This window comes from Chanodichthys erythropterus, chromosome 16 (genome assembly GCF_024489055.1).
Source record: "Chanodichthys erythropterus isolate Z2021 chromosome 16, ASM2448905v1, whole genome shotgun sequence".
Lineage (NCBI taxonomy): Eukaryota > Metazoa > Chordata > Actinopteri > Cypriniformes > Xenocyprididae > Chanodichthys > Chanodichthys erythropterus.
Window position 1 is genome coordinate 14,192,571 of NC_090236.1, and position 21,594 is coordinate 14,214,164.

At 36.5% G+C, this 21,594-nt stretch overlaps 1 protein-coding gene across 3 annotated transcripts; it reads right to left on the minus strand.

Moving 5' to 3' along the window:
- Positions 1 to 818: 818 nt before the first annotated feature.
- On the minus strand, positions 819 to 20,739 carry si:dkeyp-68b7.12 (rho GTPase-activating protein 30). Of its 3 annotated transcripts, none has more exons than XM_067362969.1 (14): positions 20,590 to 20,739; positions 17,709 to 18,055; positions 17,534 to 17,636; positions 16,096 to 16,240; positions 15,523 to 15,605; positions 12,682 to 12,789; positions 11,297 to 11,415; positions 10,787 to 10,946; positions 7,996 to 8,093; positions 7,816 to 7,887; positions 7,048 to 7,713; positions 6,731 to 6,870; positions 3,478 to 4,043; positions 819 to 3,395 (listed from the first exon to the last, which is right to left on the minus strand). In XM_067362969.1, exons 2-14 carry the CDS (start codon positions 17,794 to 17,796, stop codon positions 1,877 to 1,879), a joined length of 3,867 nt encoding a protein of 1,288 aa, XP_067219070.1. In that variant the 5' UTR covers positions 17,797 to 18,055; positions 20,590 to 20,739; the 3' UTR covers positions 819 to 1,876. The 3 variants fall into 3 exon arrangements, with proteins under 3 accessions (XP_067219070.1, XP_067219071.1, XP_067219072.1); XM_067362970.1 differs by lacking the exon at positions 20,590 to 20,739 and adding an exon at positions 20,305 to 20,536; XM_067362971.1 differs by lacking the exon at positions 20,590 to 20,739 and adding an exon at positions 20,040 to 20,191.
- Positions 20,740 to 21,594: the final 855 nt, after the last annotated feature.

The following is a 21,594-nucleotide window of genomic DNA, read 5'->3' on the forward strand; positions in this document are numbered from 1 at the left end:
ACATATTTAACAACATATTTTCCCATCTCAGGCATTAAATCCCTATTATTATTGGTCATTATTTTAAGTATGGGAGCTCTCTGAATATTATTATAAAATGCATTTGTGATAAAATCAACATTTTCATATTAATCAGATGTCCCTCACACTAATTCAGTAATTGCAATTATAAAAGTTACATAAAATCTCACACTTTTGCTCCTAAAGCCTGAAATGGACACTTTTTGTGACAGAAACCTCATCATTTCTGATCAAAGGCTTCAGAATTTGAACTAAAATCAGCTTTCTTATGATCGCTCTGAACATTTCCTAACCCTAACCCAACTAACTTTAAATTACTTTTTCATAAATTTAAAATAATAATAAAAATGTAGGTGTGACGGGGTTGAGATTTTTTTGGCCACTGCTCTAAATCTAGAGAATAAATGGAGAGCGCATGACATGATATGAAGAAATCGTGAATAATGTTGAAATAACAAAGATCATTTTCACAAGTAATAGTTTTCTATCTTTAATTGATGTAACGGGGTTGAGTCGTTAAACTCGACAAACACAATTTCACAACATAATTTAGTTATAATTATTAAAGAAGGTGTTAACTTGCTCACAATGTTGTTCAGAAGACTTCTATGATGTCACTTCCTATTTATGATGTCACGTAAGTATCAGTTCATTATGGTTTGTGTAACGGGGTTGAGGGGTTACTGATGTGATTTTAATAAATAATCATGAATTTACTTAGAAAAAAACATTACCAGCAAAAAAGCACAGATGGATATTTATGGGAATGGCAAAAAAATTCTCATTTTATTATTCATATCCCAAGTACACTTTCATAGAAAGCCTTGAGGGACGTGACAATATAGGTGGTGTAAACTGAAAAAAACTAAATCATTTCTAATATAAAGATAAAATGTATGTCATGTTTTTAAACATTATTAAAGGAGACATTTCAATTAATACAAAAAGCTTTTAAAAATATATTTTGGTGACCCAACAGATCATAGTGGTTTGGTGAATGACTCAGAAATAGCCCTAATACTGATGTCCATCTTGCACCTAACATATATCTGAATATGAGTCCTTCAGTAAAAACAGCAAAACATACTCCATATATTTATATAGTGAAAATACTAATTTATTGAAATGAAATGCATAGCTTTTTGAATGTATACAACAACAGAAATACATCTAAAACAATTTCCTGTCTATACAGAGAGTCTTATTCTTGTGTTTTATCTTTATGTATTTATCATTTTGAATGCATTAGCATTAATAATACAATGATCACAACATTAAACCATTCCAGTTTTAATTGATAAGGCTGTTAACTAATTAATGGTAACACTTCACAAGGTCTAATTTGTTAATATTAGTTAATGCACTAAATAACATGAACTATCAATACATCATTTGTTCATGTTAGTTAATGTTAACAGAAACAGCTTTGGGGCTTAAAAACGTAAATGTTGAAATTAACACGAACTACAATTAATAAATGCTTTAGAAGAATTTATAATTGTTAGCTCATGAAACCTCATTGTAAAGTGTTACCATGAATATTCACAAGGGTGGCCTGAGTTTATCTGAATATTGAGATTTTGTCCAAGACTTATAAATGTAACAATATTTATTAAATGATTTGAGCTATACATATATATTTTCCCTCCATATTTATATATTTATCTTAATTGAAAAATGAAAATCAGAATATTAAAAAAAGAGCATAAAAGGGTTTGGTGAATACTGCACATAATATTTTACAATACATGATCATGTTATGAAAGCTTGTTTCCGCCACAGAACACAGAATAAACAATGCAATTGCAATTGGCTTTTTAATCCATGGCAGAAACGAGCTTCCGCTTTAGTTCCGTTAGTCAGTTTTCCCATCTTTCTTGCTGTCCCAGTGAGCGCCGGATAACCGCTCTGTGTTCTCTCTCTCTCTGCTCCTCTTCACTGTGGCTCGAGCGACGGCTTCATCGAAACACATGCTGATGCCGCTGTTCCTCTTCACCTCTTTCTCTGCTTCCCTGTGGAGATCCATCCTCCGATCCACCACACCATCCCAAGTCCCGTGGCTTTCCCTCGAACCCTCCTCCTCCTGCTTCTCAAACTCCTCCAGCGCTTCCTCGCTCTGCGGTTCATCCGTTTCGACGCACGCCGCGTCCGTGGGCTGTGTGTGTTTGTGCTCAAACTGTTTCCTGAAGGCCGTAAGTTTGGAGTTTCGAGGTTTGGGCGGGACGACGGGAACCGCTTTGACTTGATTTGCCATTTTACGAGGAGAAGGTTTGGGAGCCGTTGATAGGATGTGATCTGAGATCTCTTCCGGCTCCTTGCGTTCCTGAATCTCATCTGCTTCAGGATCATCTCTACCTTCGTTTCCTTCATCCATCTCCTCAACGTTTCCCTCAACAAAACCTTCTGTTTTTACCTTCACGTCCTCCTCAGTGTTTCCTCCATCGCTTTCCACTGAACCTTCTTTTATTTCTGCTTGCTCTCCATCTTCTTCCTCACATTCTCCACAGCTTTCCACTAAATCTTCCTTTCTTTCAGCTTGTTCACCTTCTTTTGGAGGTTCATCTTTTGCACTTTCCTCTTCTTCCTCACATTCTCCACTTTTTTCCTCTAAATCTTCCATTCTTTCAGCTCGTTCTCCATCTTCTTCCTCACATTCTCCATTGTTTTCCTCTAAATCTTCCTTTCTTTCAGCTCGTTCTCCATCTTCTTCCTCACATTCTCCATTGTTTTCCTCTAAATCTTCCTTTCTTTCAGCTCGTTCTCCATCTTCTTCCTCACATTCTCCATTGTTTTCCTCTAAATCTTCCTTTCTTTCAGCTCGTTCTCCATCTTCCTCCTCACATTCTCCACTGTTTTCCTCTAAATCTTCCTTTCTTTCATCTTCTTCTCCTTCTTCTGCAGGTTCCTCTTCGTCTTCGCCTCTATTTCCCTCTATTTTCCCTTCAGTCATGCTCACTACTTCTTTCTCATCACTACATTCTTCTGCCAATCCAGTCTTTGCATCTTTCTCAACATCCTCACACTTTTCTGTTTTGTTGATATTGTTCTCACGCTCCTTCAGCTCCTTCTCATCCTCCTCCACTTCACTCGGCTCTTCTTCAATCGTTCGTACGCTTATAATCGCTGATTGTTCCTCCGGCGGCTGATCCGGAGGAGCCGATGAGATGCAGTCGGCGACAGTGAGCTCATCGGTCAGCATCGCCTCACTGTTACCATGGTAACCGTCATCATCCAGCACCTCTTGATCCTCCGCGCCGGGAAGCTCAGGAACGCTGAAGATCTCGGTTTGTTTGGGATCTGGTGAAGAAGGTATCGAATCCGGTCCAAAATATGTGTCCTCTCCACTGGCTTCACTCTCCGCTTCATCTTCTCTTCTGCACACATACAAAAGGCGTAAAATATTACACATTTTATGTTGTTTCAACCCAATATTTGTGTCTTGAAACATGTACTTACATCAGCGTGTGTTTATCATTCTCAGCATCCTCTTCTTTCTTGTTTTCATCCGTCTTTAATACTTCTGAACTGAGATGTTCTTCACTCTTGTCTGTCAACGCAGGAGCGGTAGGAATCTCGTCTTCTGATTGGTCTGCATCTTTATTGTCTAAGCATTCTGATTGGTTACTACAGTGAACATCTGCATCACTGTCAGCGGCGGTTTGTGGAGCCGACCAAGAGAGTCCCTGAAAACACCGACTGGATGGGAGACTGTGACAAAACATGTCCTCATATTCAGAACCTTTATCAGACTCATCATCATCATCATCTTCAGCAGGACTGTAGTCATCATCTGAGGATAATGACAGGGCTGGCAGGAAGGGGCGGGACTTGTAAGGCAAGCTGTGTGATTTTCCAGCAACAGGCCTGTGTGTGAACGAGGGGCTGCTGATTTTAGCTGCTGGTGCTTCAAAGTCATTAGTGCAGTTTTGTAATGGGCAGGAAACGGCCTGATTATCCCGGTTTTGATCCTCCTCTTCCTCATATTCGTTTTCAAAGCAAGGTGCTTCGACTGAAAACTCAACCTGGAAAACATAAAGTGGTAAAATCATTAATCATCAGGCATACCATTATGAGCACCTTCCTAATATTGTGTTGCTGCCAAAACAGCCCTGACCCGTCGACTCCTCTAGACCCCTGAAGGTGTGCTGTGGGATCTGCACCAAGATGTGATCCTGATCATTTACTCTCCTCCATGTCATCCAAGATGTTCATGTCTTTCTTTCTTCAGTCGAAAAGAAATGAAGGTTTTTGATGAAAACATTCCAGGATTTTTCTCCATATAGTGGACTTCAATGGACTCCAGACGGTTTAAGGTCAAAATTACAGTTTCAGTGCAGCTTCAAAGAGCTTTAAACGATCCCAGACGAGGAATAAAGGTCTTATCTAGCGAAACCATCAGTCATTTTTCGAAAAAAATACAACTGCATATACTTTATCAACACAAATTAAAGCATTGTATGTGCTTCCACTTTCCGTATTTTTCAAAACGTTTACGCTGTATGTCCTACGCCTTCCCTATTCTACTTGCGGAACGAACGCAGCGCCAGTTTAGTTTTTTTCCTTAAGTAGAATAGGGAAGGCGTAGGACATTCAGCGCAAGCTTTTTGAAGAATACGGAAAGTGGAAGCACATACAATGCGTTAATTTGTGTTTATAAAGTATATGCAGTTGTATTTTTTAAGAAAATTACCAATCGTTTCTCTAGATAAGACTCTTATTCCTCGTCTGGGATCATGTAGAGCTCTTTGAAGCTGCACTGAAACTGACATTTGGACCTTCAACCATTTGGAGTCCACAAATCCTGGAATGTTTTCATCAAAAACCTTAATTTCTTTTCGACTGACGAAAGAAAGACATGGACATCTTGGATGACATGGGGATGACTAAATTATCAGGAAATGTTTATTTAAAAGTGAACTAATCCTTTAAGTCCTGTAAGCTGTGAGGTGGATCCTCCATGGATCGGACTTGTTTGTTCAGCACATCCCACAGATGCTCCATTGGATTGAAGTTGGAGGCCAAGTCAACACCTCAAACTCATTGTTGTGCTCCTCAAACCATTCCTGAACCATTTTTTGCCCAAAGCATCACACTGCCTCCGCCGGCTCGCCTTCTTCCCATAGTGCATCCTGGTGCCATGTGTTCCCGGCCAGGCCACCTTCTTCCATTGCTCCGCGGTCCGGTTCTGATGCTCATGTGTCCACTGTTGGCTCTTTCGGCGGTGGACAGGGGTCAACATGGACACCCTCACTGGTCTGCAGCTATGCAGCTCCATATGCAACAAACTGATGTATTCTGACACCTTTCTATCAGAACCAGGGTCTTTTTAGACCCCAAACAACGTTTGTTAAAATAAAAAAAAAATCTCTTTGTCCAAATGACATGAAACTTTGTACAGTTGTTCACACTTTCTAGATCTACAAATAAAAAAATAAAAAAATGGAGCGATATCTTGTTTTTATGTTAGTGTAGAAAAAAAGTCACACTCAGGCTCTTTGGGGTCTCCAGAGACCCCAGCCAACAAAATGTCATTTTGTAACAAAATAATTGTTTTTTTTTTTTTTAAAAATGTAATTTTACTCTGTTTATTAATGTTTTTACTTCATATTTGTGCAGTTTTTGGAGGATTTATCATATCTTTTAAATTTATATAAATAAATAAATACATATTTTTTAAAATAGGTTTTTATACAAAAACAACTTTTATGTAGAAATTCACTTTATAAAAGACCCACATTTGTAACTTTCATTCATGGGGATAACATTTAGTGTGAGATTTTTGCCCATCTTTTGGAAAATGCAGTTTTAAAAGAGTTTGATTTATCCAGTAGATGGCAGCAGAGCTCCACTATTTGCTGTTTGACTGACTGAAAGACATCTTTTCACAAGTATTTTCAGTTTGATTCACATCTAAATATTATGAAATCACAATTATGACAATAAAAATTACTTTTTGCCAAAATTTAGCATTTTTTTTTTGTACTGAAACAAATACGTTTTTCAATATTGTTACTTACACAAACCATGTCATATTATCCATGTTATCCCCATGAATGAACGTGAGAAATGTGGGTCTTTTATAAAATGAATTTTACATAAAAAGCTTTTTTTGTATAAAAACCTATTCAACAAAATATGTTTTAATTTATTTATATAAATAAAAATAAAAAAAGATAAATCCTCCAAAAACTGCACAAATGTGGCGTAAAAACATTAATAAACAGAGTAAAATTACATTTGTTTTTTTAAAAAACAATTATTTTGTTACAAAATTACATTATGTTTGCTGGGGTCTGTGGAGACCCTGAGTGTAAGGCCGCACAACGGTTCAATTCTTGAGCAGTTTGAGCTACAGGAGCTCGTCTGTTGGATCGGACCACACGGGTCAGCCTTCAGTGAGCCTCAGCCGCCCATGACCCTGTCTCCGGTTCTCCACTGTTCCTTCCTTGGACCACTTTTGATAGATACTGACCACTGCAGACTGGGAACACCCCACAAGAGCTGCAGTTTTGGAGATGCTCTGACCCAGTCGTCTAGCATCACAATTTGGCTCAAATCCTTACGCTTGCCCATTTCTTCTGCTTCTAACATCAACTTTGAGGACTAAATGCTCACTTGCTGCCTAATATATCCACCCACTAACAGATGATCAGTGTTATTCACTTCTTCTGTAAGTGCTCATAATGTCATGACACAAGTAGAAACACACCTGGTTTGAAGCACAGCTGTCCATCAAGTCCAGGAACCCGAAAGCCTCCTGTAAATCCATCGGCAGATCCTGGTCTGGCACCTCCATGTCCTCGTAGTAGAGCGTACTGACCGGCGCTGGTTGGAGGTTTCCTCTCATTTCTGTGGGAAAACACATTCACGTTTGGCATCAAAGAGTTCATGTAATGAGTTCATTATTTAAGATTTAAGACGTTTTTGCACCTGTAGTGTCTGCACACTTGCAAAAAGACTCATTCTGAGCAAAGTTTCTGATCATCAACACATTTACATGTCAGTGAATGAAAATCAAATTATTACCCATGTAATCCTCTTCTGCGTTTTCCTCTTTGACTTCCGGCGTTGAAGCTTCTTCTTCTTTCTCCTCCTTCACAGACTCCTGATTCCGGCTCTGATCTTCTTTCTCTGCTTCTTCCGGCACAGTCTTTTCCTGTTCTGGAATCTCCACTGTATCCTTCCCACAATCCACCTGGCTTTCTTGGCAACTACTGATTGTACTCTCGTGAACGTCATCATTTTTGCTTTGTGAATTCTCATCTGTGCTCTTAACGTCCTCCTCTTCTCCCGCTTCCTCTGCGTCTCCTTGCAGGGTTTGTTCCTTCTCGTTCCAGCCGCCGTGCAGCACACCCAGAGCCAGTCCGGATGTTATATGAAGCGGGACGGTCACAGAAAAAGGCCCGGATATGTGGATACCGGCGCGACGGTCTGCTTTGCTGGTCATTCCGGGCGATCTGGACACGCCCTGCGACGCCCCCTCGGCTCCGTTGGCTCCGCCCCCAGATTCCAGCCGGTTATAAGTGCCGGGAGTCCCTCCGCTCACCATACTGACCTGAGCTCCGCCCGTGCGCCTGTACGTCACCGCATATCCACTGGACACGCCCCCTCCAGCAGAAGCCACGCCCTCTGAGCTGCCCGAGGACGTGGACAGAACCAGAGGAGGAAGATGAGCTGGAGGATGCTTCGAATCTGAGAGACATGGAAACAAACACGTGCATGTGGATGCTTTATGAATTATTATATGAATTCTTGTTAAATGAATTAAAGCAGATGATGAAACGCTCCTCATACCTTCTAGTGCTAAAGGACCGCAGCTCAGGGAGTCCATGCTCTTCGCAGGCCTCAGCGTCGTCTTCTCTTTGTCTGTGCGTTGAGATCAAGTGAAGATGATGAGAAACAAAAGCAAAGAATTAGATGTGAGAGGGAAAGGATTCATAGTCAATCTTTAGTTGGAAAAACTTCATGCAGTACCTTTAGGGCTGTATTTGCTCTTCTTGCGGGGATCGTGGAGTCTCCCACCCAAATTAAAGATGGATTTCCACTTCCGTCCTTTGAGAGAGTTCTTCCTCCTGAACACAACGCAGATGATCAAGGTTCATGGTGAGTATGTGGTAGAAGAGTACAGCAGTTTTGGAACATGATTCCACCTCATCTTTTAGTGTTTACATGAAAGCATCAGAATCTGCTGTATTACCCTCAAAAACATTATTATTTAACCTTTAGGCACCTTTGGCATACTTTTATCAACTCTCTTGATGTGAGTGATGTTAGACTTGGGTTAATAAAATAATAAAATGAAAAAATATTTTTTTTTATTTTAAAATAAAATAAAATAAAATAAAATAAAATAAAATAAAATAAAATAAAATAAAATAAAATAAAATAAAATAAAATAAAATAAAATAAAATAAAATAAAATGAAATTAAATGAAAAATAAAATAAAATAAAATGAAATAAAAAATAAAATGAATAAAATAAATAAAATAAAATAAAATAAAATAAAATAAAATAAAAATAACATGCAATGAAATGAAATAGTAAATAAACTTGATTGGGGTTGCAGTAATCCTAATCCTAAATAACAACAACAACAACAACAACAAAAATCATATAAAAAAATAAAAAAATAAATAAAATAAAAATTAGATTTAATAAAGTAAAAAATAAAATAATAAAAATAATAATATCATGAAATAAAAAAAAATTTAAATAAAATAAAATTAAAATTAAATAAAATAACATGAAATGAAATAGTAAATAAACTTGATTGGGGATCCATACAATAAAATAAAAATAACATGAAATAAAATAAAAAATAAAATAACATGAAATAAAATGAAATAGTAAATAAACTTGATTGGGGATGCATAAAGTAAAATAATAATCAAAACATGTAAAAAAATAAATAAAAATATCATGAAATAAAACAAAAAACATGAAATGAAATAGTAAATAAACTTGATTGGGGATGCATAAAGTAAAATAATAATCAAAACATGTAAAAAAATAAATAAAAATATCATGAAATAAAACAAAATAAAATAAAACAAAAAACATGAAATGAAATAGTAAATAAATGTGATTGGGGATGCACTAATCCTAATATCAAATACTTTATAGTAGTGATGTTACACTTGGGTTAATAAAACAATTAAAAAAATAAAAAATAAAAAACAGGAAAAAATATATTTAAAAAAAAATAAATAACATTAAATTAAATAGTAAATAAACTTGATTGGGGATGCACTAATCCTAATCTCACATACTTTATAGTAGTGATGTTACACTAATAATAAAATAAAATAAAATAAAAAACATGAAATGAAATAGTAAATATTCTTGATTGGGGATGCATAAAGTAAAATAATAATAACAACATGTAAAAAATAAATAAAAATAACATGAAATAAAATAAAATAAAATAAAATAAAATAAAACAAAACCTGAAATGAAATAAAATAAAATAAAAAAACATGAAATGAAATAGTAAATATTCTTGATTGGGGATGCATAAAGTAAAATAATAATAACAACATGTAAAAAAATAAATAAAAATATCATGTAATAAAATAAAAAATAAAAACAAAATAACATGAAATAAAATAAAATAAAATAAAACAAAAAACATGAAATGAAATAGTAAATAAACATAATTGGGGACGCACTAATCCTAATCTCACATACTTTATAGTAGTGCTGTTACAGTAATAATAAAATAAATAATAACAGAAGAGATGATGCTTATGAAGAATCAGTAGCAGAACCAGATGTGAATATCCAGTGGCAGTTTGGCAGGTGCCGTTCATCTTTCTGACCACTAGATGGCCACAACATGTTAAGATCACTTTAAAGGAACACTCCACTTTTTTTGAAAATAGGCTCATTTTCCAGCTCCCCTAGAGTTAAACAGTTGAGTTTTACCGTTTTCGAATCCATTCAGCCGATCTCCGGTTCTGGCAGTACCACTTTTAGCATAGCTTAGCATAGTTCATTGAATCTGATTAGACCGTTAGCATCGCGCTTAAAAATGACCAAGGAGTTTTGATATTTTTCCTATTTAAAGCTTGACTCTTCTGTAGTTAAATCGTGTACTAAGACCGACAGAAAATAAAAAGTTGTGATTTTCTAGGCTGATATGGCTAGGAACTATACTCTCATTCAGGCGTAATAATCAAGGAACTTTGCTGCCGTATCATGGCTGCAGCAGTGCAATGATATTACGCAGCGCCTGTGAGCCCCTGCTTGCACAGGGAACGTGCCTTGCAACCATGGAGACGTTTGTGAGAGACGCTGCGTAATATCATTGCACTGCTGCAGCCATGATACGGCAGCAAAGTTCCTTGATTATTACGCCTGAACGAGAGTATAGTTCCTAGCCATATCAGCCTAGAAAATCACAACTTTTTATTTTCTGTCGGTCTTAGTACACGATTTAACTACAGAAGAGTCAAGTTTTAAATAGGAAAAATATCAAAACTCCTTGGTCATTTTTAAGCGCGATGCTAACGGTCTAATCAGATTCAATGAACTATGCTAAGCTATGCTAAAAGTGGTACCGCCAGAACCGGAGATCGGCTGAATGGATTCGAAAACGGTAAAACTCAACTGTTTAACTCTAGGGGAGTTGGAAAATGAGCCTATTTTCAAAAAAAGTGGAGTGTTTCTTTAAGTGCAGTTGTGAGGAAAGCATCGAAGCTTCATTTCACCATCTCTACTTTATAATATGGACATGGAGATGCACTTTAACATCATCAGTCTTACTTGTCAGTGCCATCAATAATAGCGTGGTACGACCGCATGGCTGGAGGCCCGTCTCCAGGACTGAGGTTTCCTGGACAGTGTAAAGGTTTGAAGAAATGATCATCCTGACTGGACAGTATCGAGGGCGACGGGAGGGACTTCCGGCGCTCCACAGTCAATCCTGTGTTAAAACATGAAACTATCCTTCACCACACTGCACAAACATGAATATCTAGAACAAATATCTAAACATTCTTAAATCAGGATACATTTACTGGAGAAGAGAAATGACTGAAGATATTACTGAAAAAATATAAAAATCTCTTCTCTTCTCTGATGATGAGGGCGGGGCAACCTGTCACTCACATGAGAACCACCAATAGCAAACCACAACCATCCAGCAGACAAAATCAAGCCCCGCCCTACATTTGTTCTTGTTTGCAAAGCATTTCACTCGTATATACGGCACAATAGAGTAGAAACGACTAGTGCAGCCAAAGTTTCATGCTGACTTTAAGGAAGATAAAATACCTGTTCCAGTGAAAACCTCGGCCACATGAGTGAGAATAAACTCCACCACGATAGACTGAACCCGAACCTCCATGAACGCTGCCGTGCCGTTAAAACCAGTCGACTCGATGTCCTTCGATCTGCAGATAATTATTCACTGATTTACTAATAACAAATAAAAGCTGTTCCTTAAAACGCCAATGAAAAACACATTTAGATTTAATCTACAAACTCTGTTCCTCCTCAGTGTTTCTGTCTTGTTTTCCAGCACAAATATCTAAACATTCTTAAATCAAAATACATTTACTGGAGAAGAGAAAAGATATTAAGTCCTGTTTAATGAAAAATGTATCAAAATCAAGTGAGTTTGCACTTAAAATTTAAGTATTGAAAATCTGTTTAAATTGATTTGAAAACAAGGGGCAGAGATTTTCTCATTTTGGTATTTGTGATGGAAAATCTGAATGATGTGAAACTCCCGGACGCAGCAGATGCTCAACTAAACCAATATCCTGAAACCTGTTACCTGAATATTTCCAGCTAAAGTTAGCAGCAGATGATTTTACAGTGGTTTGACATTTGAATACAGTTATTTTTAGTATAATAATGATCTCGACTCGAGTTCATCCATCTTCAGTATTATAAAAACACATTATAAAACACAAAATACTGTGTAAAAATACAATAAAAATGAAAACACATTTACAGAACAGCCTGTAATTTACAATTTAACAACATAAATGTAACATCAAATGTGAAGTGACACATGGGGAATTCTGGGAATGACGGTTACGGCTTTTCACTAAATTATAAGATGATTTGTGCTTTTTTTATTCCATAAACTGTACATTTAACAGTGTAAAATGACATTAAATGATCTACTTCAGCTTTCCGTTGTATATAAGGGGACTTACCATTAACCATTTAACAGGTTTACTGTCTTTTACAGTTAAAATTACAATCATTTACAGTAGTACAAAATTTGAATATGGCATAAAACATTTCTGTATAAAGCAGTGTTTCCATCCCATGTGTTCAAGAGAACAAAATCATCACTTCCTGGGAAACTGATGCAAAATATCAGTAATAAATATGTCCTTTGCTGCAATCTGGCTCTTTTGTCCTCCATTATAGACAAGTTGGTCAGACGAAACACAATAAACGCTGTCATCAGATAAAAAAAATTATCCACCTCAATCGAGCGCATATGTAATTTATGAATTTATGCACATCTTGGATTTTCTATCCAGATTGTTTTTTATGCCATATCCCAAAATACACATAGCTAGTGTATACTTAAGTATAAGCACACTTCTGTAACACACTGATAAAATGTATTCAGTAAATAAACTAAGTCGCTTTGGATGCAAATGTATAAATGTCAAAGAATGAGTGTAAACACACACCTGAGGAGGTTTGGGGCCCAGACGATGGCGAGGTTTCTTGCGTGCATGTTGGTCTCAGATGCATATGTGGACATTTTGACCAGATGACGCATCAAATATTCCAGAGTTCTAGAAGACAGCGAGTGTTAAAGGAACACAATGGAATTAGATCTATTCTGTCCAGCTCAAGAAAGAACAAAAACACCATAAAAGTTTGATGATATTACAGTCATAACAGTATTCTCCACGTCTATATGACTTGTGCACTATAGACATGTTATACTCTTAAAAAATAAAGTGGGTTTTCGCAGCAATGCCAAAGAAGAACCATTTTTTTGGTTACCTAAAGTACCTTTCAGTTCTTAAAGCGACACACAGTAAAATACCTAGAGTTAAATCAACGCTGCTCAGAGTACATATGGTCCCTCTCTAAATAGTGTTAAAGTTAATGAGATAATTAAACAATTTATTAAGTGATGATTGTGCATTAGTGATGAACACCTGCTGTTAACAAGCAGAATCACTGAAGAAAAGAGAAACGCATGAATTACAATTGACTTCAGCCACAGCCTTATTAATTGCTTAATTATCTAATTAACTTTAACTCTGATTCAGTGTTACTTTAACACTATTTAAAGAGGGATCATATGTAGAGTTTGGTCCCAAACACAATAACTCCATTTTGATTCATTTGAGTAAAAAGGTGCTTTCTCTACCAAGAAAGTAGCAAGATGAAAACCACAATTTTCTGTTTCAGACTTTCACATAGCATCTTTGGTTATAAAAACATTAAAAATTCAAATCTACATTTTGATTTAAAAAAAATGTATTATTTTTTCCCAAAATGCAATAAATCCATGACACTTTTTTTCAAAATGCAATTATCCATCAATATAAAAGTTATTTTTCAAATTGAAAATACACAACAAAGTAAGTCGATTCACATATATGACAGAGTCTAAACTTTGCCAATATATATCTTATATACAGACATTTTACTAAAAATACATGTGACCGTCGCTCCCAAAATGAATTCAACGGGTCATCTGGTTAATGTTATAAATTATTTGTCATTACAGATTAAAGAGTATCTGGCATGGTTAAATAAACACATTTGCCGAGTACATCGGTATTAAAAACGGCTTTTTAAAAAGCCTTCAATGTTTACAGTGCGTGGAATGGAGCGCTGTGATTGGTTGAGCGGATATATCACGTTCTGCAGAAAAAGGAGACAGCGTTTGTCGTGTTTTGGAAAGAAAGGGAGAAAACATGACAGAATAACACGACAGGTATCGAATTTTGCGCAAAATTAATAAATTACTTTTCAATACCGTCCAGATACAATACTGATTTTGGGCAAAAACTCAATTTTTTTTTAAAATGGCGTTTATCGCGTTTTGGAACCAAACTCTTCAGATGTACTCTGAGCAGAGTTGATTTAACTCTGGAGACTTTGCTGTGTAGTTCACCCAAAAATGAAAAAATTGTCATCAATTATTCACCCTTATCTCGTTCCAAACATGTAGGATTTTTGTTCATCTTCAAAACACAAATGAAGACATTTTAAAGGTTCAGAAATTGAATTTACCTCGCATAGTTGAATAACAAGAGTTCAGTACATGGAAATGACATACAGTGAGTCTCAAACTCCATTGTTTCCTCCTTCTTATATAAATCTCATTTGTTTAAACGACCTCAGAGGAACAGGCGAATCTCAACATAACACCGACTGTTACATAACAGTCGGGATCATTAATATGCACGCCCCCAATATTTGCATATGCCAGCTCATGTTCAAGGCATCACACAAGGGCAGCCAGTATTAACGTCTGGATCTGTGCACAGCTGAATCATCAGACTAGGTAAGCAAGCAAGAACAACAGCGAAAAATGGCAGATGGAGCAATAATAACTGACATGATCCATGATATCATGATATTTTTAGTGATATTTGTAAATTGTCTTTCTAAATGTCTAGTTAGCATGTTGCTAATGTACTGTTAAATGTGGTTAAAGTTACCATCGTTTCTTACTGTATTCACGGAGACAAGAGCCGTCGCTATTTTCATTTTTAAACACTTGCAGTCTGTATAATTCATAAACAACTTCATTCTTTATAAATCTCTCCAACAGTGTGTAATGTTAGCTTTAGCCACGGAGCACTATCAAACTCATTCAGAATCAAATGTAAACATCCAAATAAATACTATACTTACCCGATTAGACATGCTGCATGACGAACATCTTGTAAAGATCCATTTTGAGGGTTATATTAGCTGTGTGAACTTTGTTTATGGTGTTTAAGGCAAGCGCGAGCTCTTGGGGCGTGGAGCACGAGATTTAAAGGGGCAGCGTACCCTGAATCGGCACATTTATAATGATAGGCAGTTAAAAAAATTTATAAAAAAAAATCTATGGGGTATTTTGAGCTGAAACTTCACAGACACATTCAGGAGACACCTTAGACTTATATTACATCTTTTGAAAACATGTTCTTAGGCACCTTTAAATGAAACCTAAAAGATTTCATTCCCTCCACTGACAGTCCACTTTGATGCTTCAAAAAGTTAATAAAAAACTAATCCAAATGAACAGAGTGGTTTAGTCCAAATTTTACGAAGAGACTTGAGCACTTTATATGATAAAGAAATTTAATTTAGGCTTTTATTCTCACATTCTCGCAAATGTACTTGCTTGATGCGTGAGAACGAACCTCATTGGTTCTTTCTGAAGCTCAAACATGCTGTGTAACACGAGAATGAACCTCATTGGTTCTCGCACTTCAAGCCGTTTACCATAATTGATGTGTGTGTGTTGATTAATGATTATATGATGATTTTTGGGTGAATTAATCAGTGTTCACCTGTAGTGAGGAACAGGCAAATCCTTCAGAACCTCTTTAATCTTCACCAGCCTCTCGTCCTCCAGCTGGACAGCCACAGCGTCCTGCAGAGAGAAGATCACGTCTCAATTCAAAGAGCAAAATATATTTTCATCATTTAAAGCAAATGAAACGTTATTTTACACAATTTGAAATCTTTCCCCTCCAGCGTTTTAAAAAAAGTTGCCAACCATTTTCGATAAAACTTTCATATCCCACAGAATATTTTGTTGTATGAATATCTGAACACGTGTCTCAATATGTCAAAAAGAAAGAACAGAGCTTCTGCTTTTAAATTCCCGCTTCATGCATTCTATTTTATCAACACAGTTTCATAAAAAGACAACATTTTGAACACAAAGCTGAGAAAATCATGTTTTTGTCAAAGATTTAATCCGGATGGGATTCAGAATGATGATAATGATCGAGTCCTTTAAAAATAAAGCAAAAAGTTCTTGGAACATATTTTTATTAGTGTATATCTCATTAAATATTAGCTTTATATCAGCCATCGGCTCAAGCATTCCCAGGGAAATGTTCTCATGAAAGACTCACGGCGAAGCGGTCGTAGAGTTCGTATGTGAGCAGAGGGTTGGGCAGCTCTCTGAAATAGGCTTTACACAGCGAGCTCACGCAGTGAATGTCCTGCAGATACACTTCCTTGTTCAGGTCAGGAGATCCTTCAGTGTCAAACTCACTCCTGCACAGACAAACACAGTGAGTTCATCACGGCAAACAGATAAAAACACCTTCATAAAGCTCCTCAAGCCTTTAAATGAGTCATGCCTCGACACCGGTGCGATTTGAGTCCCTCTGGCCTATCTATTGGGTCACCAAAAGATCACCTTTTTGTATTAATTGAAATGTCTCCTTTAATAATGTTTAAAAACATGACATACATTTTGTCTTTATATTAGAAATTATTAGATTTTTTCTTTCAGTTGACACCACCTATATTGTCACGTCCCTCAAGGCTTTCTATGAAAGTGTACTTTGGATATGAATAATAAAATGAGAAAAAAGTCTATTCATTTTGCCATTCCCATAAATTAAAGTAAATTTAAATTAAAAATTTAAATTTAAATTAAGTAAATTCATGATTATTCATTAAAATCACATCATTTAGCTCCGTACTTCAGTATCCCCTCAACCCCGTTACACAAACCATAATGAACTGATAGGAAGTGACATCATAGAAGTCTTCTGAACAACATTGTGAGCAAGTTAACACCTTCTTTAATAATTATAACTAAATTATGTTGTGAAATTGTGTTTGTCGAGCTAAACGACTCAACCCCGTTACATCAATTAAAGATAGAAAACTATTACTTGTGAAAATGATCTTTGTTATTTCAACATTATTCACGATTTCTTCATATCATGTCATGCGCTCTCCATTTATTCTCTAGATTTAGAGCAGTGGCCAAAAAAATCTCAACCCCGTCACACCTACATTTTTATTATTATTTTAAATTTATGAAAAGTAATTTAAAGTTAGTTGGGTTAGGGTTAGGAAATGTTCAGAGCGATCATAAGAAAGCTGATTTTAGTTCAAATTCTGAAGCCTTTGATCAGAAATGATGAGGTTTCTGTCACAAAAAGTGTCCATTTCAGGCTTTAGGAGCAAAAGTGTGAGATTTTATGTAACTTTTATAATTGCAATTACTGAATTAGTGTGAGAGACATCTGATTAATATGAAAATGTTGATTTTATCACAAATGCATTTTATAATAATATTCAGAGAGCTCCCATACTTAAAATAATGACCAATAATAATAGGGATTTAATGCCTGAGATGGGAAAATATGTTGTTAAATATGTCATTAATGTTGTGGGGTGTTCAGAAAAGTAATACATTTTGGTAAAAAAATCTAAAAATGTGTAAGTCCAAATGATACCGGTTTCATGTAATGACTGAAATGTCTTTGAATCTGCTGGAGTTTAGAGGATTTTAGTGGCTGAATGAGGTCAGTTCTCTTCAACTTCACACACCTCAGTTTCTGTGTGTTGGACGAGACTCCAGACAGTCTGTAGATCCCGTCCACGATCCCGTGTTCCTCGATGAACTCACTACAGCTGCGTAACACTTGAGGAACTGTTCGTGAGAGACAGAAAGAGTTTGATACGGAAGCAGAAAAACATGAAAACTCTGGGAGAATAAACTCACTTTCTTGCGCGGTGGAGGTCAGATGCTCCAGCAGGTCACATCCGAACACTTTGTCCCGATTGCCTCCTTTTCTCCGGCCTCTCCTCATCTTGCTTGTCTTTTACCTCCTCTCTAACATTCAGGCCTTGTGTGTGTGTGAGTGTGTGTGTGTGTGTGTGTGTGTGAGCTGATTTAATGAGTGTGTGTGTGAACTGTCAAACCTCACATGACGGCTGCTGTAGAATATCTAACGCTTTTCAATCAGTTTGATCCTGATTAATGATCCGGTGCTGCTCCAGAACTTCACTGATGAACTACATCACTGCTTGATGGAATCCACACTTCATATGTAGAGATGTGAAATATATCTATATAAAAAAAGGAAATACATACTTTATAATACACACATACATACATTCATAAAATAAAGGTTGTTGAAGGGTTGCTACACACTCTAAAAATTGCTGGGTTAAAAACAACCCAAGTTGGGTTGAAAACGGACATCCCAGCGGTTGGGTTAAATGCCCAAGGAGCTGGTCAGTTTTATTTAACCCAAAATTACTATATTGCTGGCTTAAAATGAACCCAAAATAGGTTTGCAATTAAAAATCAACTTATTAATAAATGTTCATTTATTAAACATATCAGATCCTTTAAGTCCTGTAAGTTGCGAGGTGGAGCCTGGACTTGTTTGTTCAGCACATCCCACAGATGCTCCATTGGACTGAGATCTGGGGAATCTGGAGGCCAAGTCAACACCTCAAACTCGTTGTTGTGCTCCTCAAACCATTCCTGAACCATTTTTGTGCATTATCCTGCTGAAAGAGCCACAGCCACCAGGGAATACCGTTTCCATGAAAGGGAAAAATGCTTAGGTAGGTGGTACGTGTCACAGTAACATCCACATGGATGGCAGGACCGGAGGTTTCCCAGCAGAACATTGTCATAGACATGATCAAGATGATCTGCTGAAGTTCAAACGGGGAAGAAAGTTGATTTAAGTGACTTTGAATGTGGTGTGGTTTTTGGTATCAGATGGGCTGATCTGACTGTTTCAGAAACTGCTGATCTACTACATATTATCATGGGTTTATAATGAATGATCTGAAAGAGAAAATATCCAGTGAGCGAAGATGTCTTGTTGATGCCAGAACGGTCAGATTGGCTCCAGCTGATATAAAGGCAACAGTAGATCATGTCTGAACACGTCCAACCTTGAAGCAGATGATGTTCAGCAGCAGAAGATGCTTTAGTATTGATGGTGTGTTGTATATTTTCTTGGGATACTTTAGTACCAATTGAGCATCATTTAAAGCTGATCTGGGTATTGTTGTCCATCCCTTTATGACCATCTTCTGATCTACTCCCAGCAGGATAACACACGTCACAAAGCTGAAATCATCTCAAACTGGTTCTTGATCATGGCAGCGAGTTTACTAAACTCAAACCATCTCCAGATCAATCCAATAGAGCAGATTTGGGATGTGCTGGAACGGGAGATACACAGCTGATACATCTACGGACCAAAATCTCTGAGGGATGTTTCCAGCACCGTGCTGAATCTGTGTCAAGAAGAATTGGGGCAGTTCTGAAGGCAAAAGAGGTCCAAACCGGCGCTGCCTAATGCTGAGAGTGTGTGCTTATACATAAGCAATAACATTTCTGCCATTTGCATGTGAGAACATGAGATTTAGCTACCAAAGTTACCATATTCACAGTGTCAGAAACCTGGGGATTTGAAATATCTTTAAAAACATGATAAACTAAGGAATGAATATTATTAATTTTTTCATTAATAATGACAGCCAATTAAAAACAGCCACCCAAAATTGGGTAAAATGACTTCTTATCTAATGTCATTCTGCATCTCAATCAAAAGTACCTTTTTTACGATCAATATTGATGCATCATTACTCAAATGGGACATAACTGAAAACTCCATTAACTCAGCTGACAGGGAACGTTCTCAGAACATTGTGGCAGGGTTACGAACAAACGTTCTTCCAGTAACGTTGATGGAAAGTTATCAAACATTCACAAAAACTTCAATCATGGAACTTGATACATTTTAGCTTTTAAATGTTACAAGTTTCAGAATGTAACATTCAAAAGTAACGTTTGCAAATTGGAATGTTCCATTAACCTTCACAAAACCAAGAAAAAGCAAACAGTTCTGAAATAACGTTTTCAAAACTACGATTTTTGGAGTCGCATGAATTATGAAAGTGTGGCCACATAAGCAATAAAACACTCCTCTAGGTTCACAACCACAGGAAACACAAAAAGAACAGCACAAATGCAAGAAGGAAATGCAAAAACAGGACAACATGTACACGAAGAGCACATGCAAACCTGCATATATAACATTTCATCTGCTTCAGCGGTAGTTTTGAACCATGACAGACTATCTTATAAATCTTTGTCTCTCGTAAAGCTCTGCAGATCCTTCGCATCAGGGCTGGGTTGGGTCGCGTGCCACCCTGACACTGTTTCCTCTTCTCAGTTTGTGAGTTTTCAACCAAAGTCAAAGCCACACCCTCACGCTTTCTACATGCTCTTTATATCGTTCCAGAAGTAACACAGAAGATCGATTCAAATTCTGCCACGGTTTTTATACCTCAAACGCCTCTGGAGAGTTTTCGTCTCGATCAGAAGTGTATTTTTCAGTAAGTTGGTTCCTCTCGGTCTCTGGTGCTCTTGCGGAAATGACTGATCACATCTGAAGGCCATGAGTGCTTCACGCTCACATCATCAAACAAACTCAGGCCGTTTCCCCCTACATAGGGCACGAGCAGATCCCAGCCTATGGCCGTTTGATCCAGCATCTTTAGAGCCAGGCCCAAATTAAAAAACTGAGACGAGAAAAACCTAGAAGAAAGAAAGAAAACCCTCCGGTCCTTACCTTTCTCTCTGCACCGGCAACAAGCTTCAGTGTAAAGTGTCTCTGTGACGCAAGAAACCACTAAACTTCCCTCACTGACTTCCTGAGTCTTTTAGTTTCTGTCTTGATTCTCCATTTCTAATTTATGCCTTTAGGTCGTCTTCGAGCTGGTCTCTGCGTTCATCCACATGTGCAACATCAGGCCTGGTTGTTTAGCAGCCTAAATGTGAGGAAAGATATAGATGCAGGGAAATCAGGACACAGACTTTGATATATATACTATGATTCATATTTATTCATTATCAACAGTTTTATCCAAATGAGGAACATCACGTGCGATTCATCATAAAAGCCAACAATGTTCATAATGCACAAGTTTAGAGTATAAAAGCCATAATAATACACAAGATAGAAAAGAACAACATATTCACTTATCATGGTATTTTCATGATACTCCAGGGTATTACAAAAAAATTGCATTGTCCTAACATGGTAAATGTTATGATGTAGAAGCATGGTATTTCTAATGTACCATGTTGAAAAGTTTTTTACTAAATGTAAAGCAGAAATGTTCATTTAGTGAAAATGAAAACATTATTTTGCATGTTATTGCAAATATGTATGGAAAAATTAGGGGGGAAAAATCATGTTTTTGTAAAACATTATGACATAAAAATTCATAATTATGACATATTAAGTCATAATTGTGACAAAAATTTGACTTACTATGTCATAATTTCATATTTTGGTCATAATTATGACTTTTTAAGTCATAAATTCAATTTTTATCTCATAAATATAATATAATTTTGACTTTTTGTCATAATTATGACTTTTTAAGTCATAAATTCAATTTTTATCTCATAAATATTATAATTTTGACTTTTTGTCATACTTATGACTTTTTAAGTCATCATTTCAATGTTTTAATGTCATAACATTTTACATCATAATTTTGGCTTTTCATCTCACAAATATGACTTAGTATCCTTACATAAAATAAGTATACTTAAAATTAATTTCAAG